The sequence below is a fragment of the Rutilus rutilus genome (assembly GCF_951802725.1).
Source record: "Rutilus rutilus genome assembly, chromosome: 8".
In the NCBI taxonomy this organism is placed as follows: Eukaryota; Metazoa; Chordata; class Actinopteri; order Cypriniformes; family Leuciscidae; genus Rutilus; species Rutilus rutilus.
The window spans coordinates 22,746,116-22,753,058 of record NC_140222.1 but is presented as its reverse complement, the minus strand read 5'-3'; the positions used below and the strand labels follow the sequence as shown (position 1 = coordinate 22,753,058).

At 31.6% G+C, this 6,943-nt stretch overlaps 1 protein-coding gene across 2 annotated transcripts in view; it reads right to left on the bottom strand.

Moving 5' to 3' along the window:
- mgat5 (alpha-1,6-mannosylglycoprotein 6-beta-N-acetylglucosaminyltransferase) overlaps nucleotides 1-6,943 on the bottom strand; it is a 64,801-nt gene that overhangs the window by 14,357 nt on the left and 43,501 nt on the right. For both annotated transcript variants that reach the window (XM_084415617.1, XM_084415618.1), the window contains exons 5-10: nucleotides 6,774-6,863; nucleotides 5,815-5,886; nucleotides 4,548-4,709; nucleotides 2,973-3,142; nucleotides 2,769-2,903; nucleotides 1,964-2,097 (exon numbers count right to left, since the gene is read on the bottom strand). In XM_084415617.1, the coding sequence (XP_084271743.1) occupies nucleotides 1,964-2,097; nucleotides 2,769-2,903; nucleotides 2,973-3,142; nucleotides 4,548-4,709; nucleotides 5,815-5,886; nucleotides 6,774-6,863 (763 nt within the window). The remainder of the gene's footprint in view (nucleotides 1-1,963; nucleotides 2,098-2,768; nucleotides 2,904-2,972; nucleotides 3,143-4,547; nucleotides 4,710-5,814; nucleotides 5,887-6,773; nucleotides 6,864-6,943) is intronic.

The following is a 6,943-nucleotide window of genomic DNA, read 5'->3' as shown; positions in this document are numbered from 1 at the left end:
TCGAGGGGGCAACCGTATAAAGAGTTTTGACTGACAGTGTTAAGAATGAAGTCATATACACACGTGCGCATGCACCTGATGCAACCGGGTCGCAATATTTGAAGCGTACGGTTTCAGAATCGCTTGAGTTTGCTAATGCGTCTGAATTGACTGACGAGACAGACAGTTTACGTGTCACTCTGCTGTCAACGGTCATGTTCTCACTGTAGTTTATAGACACCTGTGGACTCACGGCGAGGTCGATTACACACACCTGTCAGGCGTACATCTTCTCCAAATCAACCTCCAGGAGATCAGATACATAATACCACACACACACACACACACACACACACACACACACACACACACACACAGTACTGTCAAATATGTAGTTGAACTCCGATATCGAGAACATGTAGCTTACAGGTAATATTCAACTTGAAATGATGTTTTGCAATGTAACAGTTTTCATGACAATTTATGTCATTACCGTAATCCAAAATATTATTATATTGTTATTAATATTAATATATCGGTTAGTCCTGGCTTTAAATTTATGCTGATTGAAATACAAATATTAAAAAGTATTGTTGTTTATAATTTAATTTCAGTCATTTAACAATTACAAAAACTCAAGTAAAACAGGTGAATTATGGTAATGAGAATATGGTGGAAAAATGTGCTTAATTGACATGAAAGATGTCAAAATGCAAAACAAATCAATTATATAATTTATTTATATGTAATTATTTGCATGCCAGTTGCGCAGAATTCCCCACAAACTGTCATTACCATAATTAAAACCAATTATATATTATTTAAATTGAAAAATGCTGGTTGTGTTATGGTAATGAGAATACGGTGGGAAAATGGGCTTAACTGAAATGAAAAATGTCAAAAAGCAAAACATTTTATTTATTTATATGTAATTATTTTCATGCTAGTTGTGCAGAAATCCCCAAATTAAATATTATTTAAATTGAAAAATATTTATACATCAAGTTCTACTGTCTTCAATTTATCATCATTTTAATTAAAAAAATATATAATTTAATTTTATTTATTTTTTTATTTTTTTTAAATACAAAAACTCAAAAGTAAAATGCTGGTTGCGTTATGGTAATGAGAACACACTGGGAAAAATAAGCTTAACTGTCATGAAATACTTTTTTTTTCAAAATACATTTACCAAAATGTATCTTTCGCATTAAAAAAAATAAAATAAATAAAATAAAATAAATAAATAAATAAATAAATATATATATATAAAAAAAATACTGAGAATACATATTGTGCAAAATGGAACAGTAGAAATAATAATAATAAAATTAACAATAATAACAATAATAATAATACTTTAAGACTTTTTTCATGACAATGAAGCACATTTTCCCACCGAAAACAATAAATTTTTATACATGTATATATTTGGTATTTTTGGTTTTAAAAACTGCTGTAGTTTAAAAAAATTACTGAAATTATTAAATACTATAATACAATATTTTTCTCATATTATTTTAATAATACGACAAGTTTAATTTTAGATTTTTTTGCAATTAAAACAATAACTGAAATGTTAAAAAAATATTATAAAATACATTTTTCTTATCTTTTTTTTCTCATCAGGTACGGTTCACTACATCACTACACAGCAGAAACACTTCAAACATGTGTTCGGCCGCACACACACACACACAAACACACACACACACACACACCTCTGTGAATGTGAAACTAATCTCTGCTCTCAAACGGCCTTGATCAGAAATAAGAGCAGTTCTGCTTGGAAAGCTGCGAGTGTTATGAGAATGTCAAAGTCTGTTGGTAAACAAAAGAGCCATTCAGAGCCCGAGACGATCGGAGACGCCACCCTAAATCCCCGGAACCCTGATGCGGTCCAGGATAAAGTTTCCACGTCCAAAGGGTAAAACGGAAAAAGTGAAACGCACACATACAAAAAGCCCCTCTCATGCACACTTACGAAACATGGTGTTGAACTGTTGGGGGTTCAGGTTCCACTTGCCCCACGGAGTTTTGTGACCTTTGGACTGGGCGTAGTGGGCGTGGTTAAACTCCGGCTCGGTCCCGAAGGAGTCCAGGACCCTCAGCATGCACCTGAACACACACACAGGCAAAGCTTGAGTGTTGCGGCACACACGTTAGGTACATAGAGCTGACGTCTGTACCTCAAAAACAAGACAAGTCAGCAAAAAATTATTATATATTTCATTATGGTGATGAAGATATGGTGAAAAAAATCTTTAATTTTTACATAAAAAATCTTACTGATCCAAAACTTTTGACTGGTAGTGTACATTTCTATAAATCTATCTTTTGCATTTTCATTTTTTTATTTTCAGCATTTCTTTTTAAGTATAAAAAAACGCTCAAAAGTAAAAGACTTTCCCAAATCCGTCCATACACAAAGAGGTTCTAATTAAAGTAAAATAAAGGAATGCGGTCTATAACCCCAGAGGAAGTTATCCGTTAGCAAGCGATAGTGCTGGGTAACAGCTAACAGATCATTTACTCGATACGCTCTATCTAGGCTGGAATGACAGCTCGGATTCACACCGGCGCGGAGAGGACGAGATCGACCCCACACTGTCTGAAGGACACTGAAGATGGAGATCAGGTTCAGACTCATTTAAACCGGCTTTACGTGGCCAATAACGTCCCGCCGTCTCAAAAAGAGTCTCGCGTTTCTCAACCGAGCTGAAGAAAACGTGACCGAGGAAGGTCACGGCCACGTACAGATGTTGATAATGAAATACTAAAACACTTACTGATAATGGACCCAGGACGGGCCCAGAGTCTTCTTGAACTGAGCCAGGCCGACGATGTCTATGTAGATGAGCTCCACGATTTTGTCACCCTTCGTGGGGCAGCTGGACTTGTTGCCCATGACCTTCTTCATGATCCTGGAGAGAGACAGAGCTGAATTAAAATGAACTGGTACCGGAGCACGCAGACGGGAGCGAGAGACTCACTCCTTTAGCTCGGCGAGAGAGGCGGAGATGCGGATGTCGTGTCCGAGGAGGTACAGCGTGGTGATGAGGTCACTCCACTGAACCAGCTCCCCAAGAGGACCCCCGCTGAACGCGTTCTCCGCGATCTTAAATCCAGACTCCTTCGTCAGGAGACCCAAGTGCACCAGGATCTAAGATACAAAATTAAACAATTTTTTTATTAAAATGTAAATAAAACAATTTTAATAAAAAAAGTTTAACATTTAATTTTAATAATTAAAATGTAAACAATTTAATTAAAAATAAAGTAATAATAATAAATAATAATACTATTAAGCAACAGTAAATATAATGATCTAATATATATATATTTTAAAAATCACTCTAAAGTGGACAATTAATTAAATGATATGGTGATTAAGTAATCATTGATATATCTTTTTTATATATATATATATATATATATATATATATATATATATCTCCTTTATTATAAAGAAATAATAATAATAATAATAATAATAATAATAATAATAATACATTTACTAAAAATGTTATAATATTATTATTTAATGTTTACTAATACAATTCATTATATTAAATTATTAGTTTTTTATACTATTTTGCTGCATTATTTTCTTTGATATTAATTAACAAATTAACATTGACAGTCCTAATTAAACCTGATCAAAAAGTCTGATTTGATTTATAGAGTATTGAAATATAATAGTTAACTTTAAAAATTTTTTTTTATAAATAATACAAAATAAATAATACCCTTAATTGAGGGTCTAATATTCCCCTTAATTGTTTATATATATATACATATATATATATATATATATATATATATATATATATATATAAACAATATCCTAATATATAAAAGTACAGTCACTGTAAACTGATTAGTAATTAAATATTAATTTACAAATCAATAATTTTAGAAAAATAAGTATAATATATTTTTAAATTTTAAAATAAAAAATATATTATTTTCAAAAAATATTGATATATGTGATTGCAGTTTTATTTATTTTTCTTAATAATAATAATAATAATAATAATAATAATACTCACACTAAATTAATTAAACTTCTGATTCCATGAAATTTAAAGGTTAATATCTGATGAAAACATGTTTCTTACAGTCTTAAACATCAGATATGCTTATTGTGAAGAAGTAAATGGAAAGAGAAGGTTGAATTCTGGGTAAAAAACCTGTGGGTTGCTATATCTTAAATTCTCTTATGTCAGTATCTGCAATCTTCTATTTTTTATTCATCTCATTTGTTTCAGTATTAATATGTCAAGGGACTCATACCATACGCAGTCACATTTATTTGGTGGATAAGTATCAGCGGAGGATTATGGGTAACAGTGACATGCTTTTAAGCTATAAACAACTGAGGTTATTTCAGGTTTGACATCAGGCGATCTCTCGAAAGACTTGCACGTGTGGTTTTGGGTCCCGCTGTGCCAGAGAAAGTCAAAGACGCTCTTGGGAAAGTGTGTGTGAATTATTCATTGGGAAACACATGCTGCTTTATTAAAGGCCATGTAGAGTCAATCCTGAGATTCACGTTTCTCACCCACCTTTTTGCGCTTGTGGTTGGCGAGGTTCTGTTTGGCGGCGAGGGAGCGAACGGCACTGACCCACGGCTCCTCCATGCGCTTGATCCGCAACATCATCCAGCGAAACTCCTCGCGCCGCGACATCACGCGATACAGCTCCTCGAAACTCGTGCGGAACTCCGTCTGCGCAGAAAATACATAAACAAAACACTGAGGCTTTCTCTTTCTGTTTCCTCTCTCTCTCTCTCTCTCTCTCTCTCTCTCTCTCTCTCTCGTTATTAACTGAATCACAGCTCATCACTGTATGCTGAGGTTAAACCTCTGGAAACAGCTGCACAAATCACAGTTCATTCAGTTCGCTTGATAAATCAGGACATGTTTTATGGAAAGCTCATTTTAAATAACAAAAGCTTTTCATTTTTGTACATTTTATTTTGAGTAAATAATTTATATTTTATTAAATTTACTTTTAATTAAAATTTCATTTTTCATTTTCAAATGTTCAAATTATTTTTTATGAATGTATTTATAGACATTTTGTCATATCCTGGATTTAATTTTAATGCAAATACACCTAAAATAAAACTTTTTTAATTTAATTTAATTTTCATTTAAAATTTCATTTTATATTTTTGTTCATTTTATGGATGTATTTATGGAACTTTTATTATATTCTAGAGACCCCAAATTCTAGTAATTTATTTTAATGCCACTACACCTAAAATAAAAACCTTTTAAAAATATATATATATTTATAAAAAAAAAAAAAATTAACTAATGTATTGTTTTATTTGAGATTTTATTTATTTTTACATTAGGTCATATTCTAAAGACCATTTTACCCCCAAACTATAATTTAATTGGGATGACTACAAATTAATGTGTATTTAATTTATTTTTAATACAAATGTAATGTTTTTTTTATTTAATTTTATTTTTTATAGATGTACCTGTGGAAGTTACTATTGGAATCTATTCATCCCCTAAACTAGAGTAATTTTAAATATTATATATTATATATATATATATATATATATATATATATATATATATATATATTATGCATTTTAAATCTCTATATACTTATCACACCACTAGCCTTAAAAGTAAATATTTTGAATGTTTACCATTTTATTTTTATGAAATAATTTATGAAATGTTTATTTTTATGTATACATTTATGAATTTTAATATTTTTATTTTTAAGTATTGTTTTATTTTGTTGTTATTAAATAATTGTTAGAATTAATTTAAACACACACACACGCACGCACGCGCACACACTGACCTGTGCATTTCTGTCGGCTTCATCCGCAATATTCTTGATCCTCCACAGCAGACGAGGGCACCAGTTTTCAACCTAGCGCACACAAAAACAGTAAATTAGCATTCGTCCTAGCTAATGATCAGACATGTGGAAACCGATATCTTGATGATAGTCTATGTCCCATTTCTCTAAGTAGCCTTGCGTATTTACATATCAGTCAGCTCATTTAACTACCTGATCAATATTTAACATCCACTGCTAAGGAGAGAGAGACAGTTGATATGGAAATGTATGCATGTCACCGTGTGTGTGTGTGTAGCTCTTTCTAACGCATTTCAGATGTTAACACACACATGCTGCCTCCGAAATCACGCAGTGTCTGAGTGGGTACTTCATATGAATATAATTCGCGACTGTTATGCATGAATATATTAGTATGAATATGGGAAGTATGAATAAAATTTGGACGCACTATATGCCAACCGTTAAGTGTCATTGTTGATACATTTTTTTACTTATTTAAATTAAATAAAAATAATTTATGTACAATGTTTTGTCAAATATTGAAGACTATTTTATCCCCAAACTATAATTTATTTTATTATAATATATTTAATTTGAATGACTACAGACAACCCAACCTCTAGCCCTAAATGGAAACTAAAATTTTATTTTATACATTTATTAAATGTATTTCTTCATTAAATTTTTTTTAAAAGTATTTTAATAAAAATCTATTTGAAAATAAAAATCAATGTGTATTTTATTTATTTTTCATTAAAATGCATTATTTAATTTCTTTTTATGGATATAATTGTGGAAGTTTTGACACATTCTGGAGACCATCCCCAAACTACAGTAATTTTATATACAGTATTTGACATACTTTTCTCTGAAAGTTTGAGAGGATCGAACCTTCATTTTGTGGGTTACGAGTCCAGATCTGAAACTATTAGGCCACCGTTCCCGTCACGTCTTACCTCACTCAGATAAATGAAGAACGAACAGGTGGATCCGTCCACTCCGTAGTTGCCGTAGCAGGGGTCCGAACGCCACATGTCCTTCATCCACTGAACATGAGGAAGAAGAAAAAGAAGAAGAAAAGACACACAGTTTGTCAGATCAGATAAGGACAAAAACAGTTACGAGA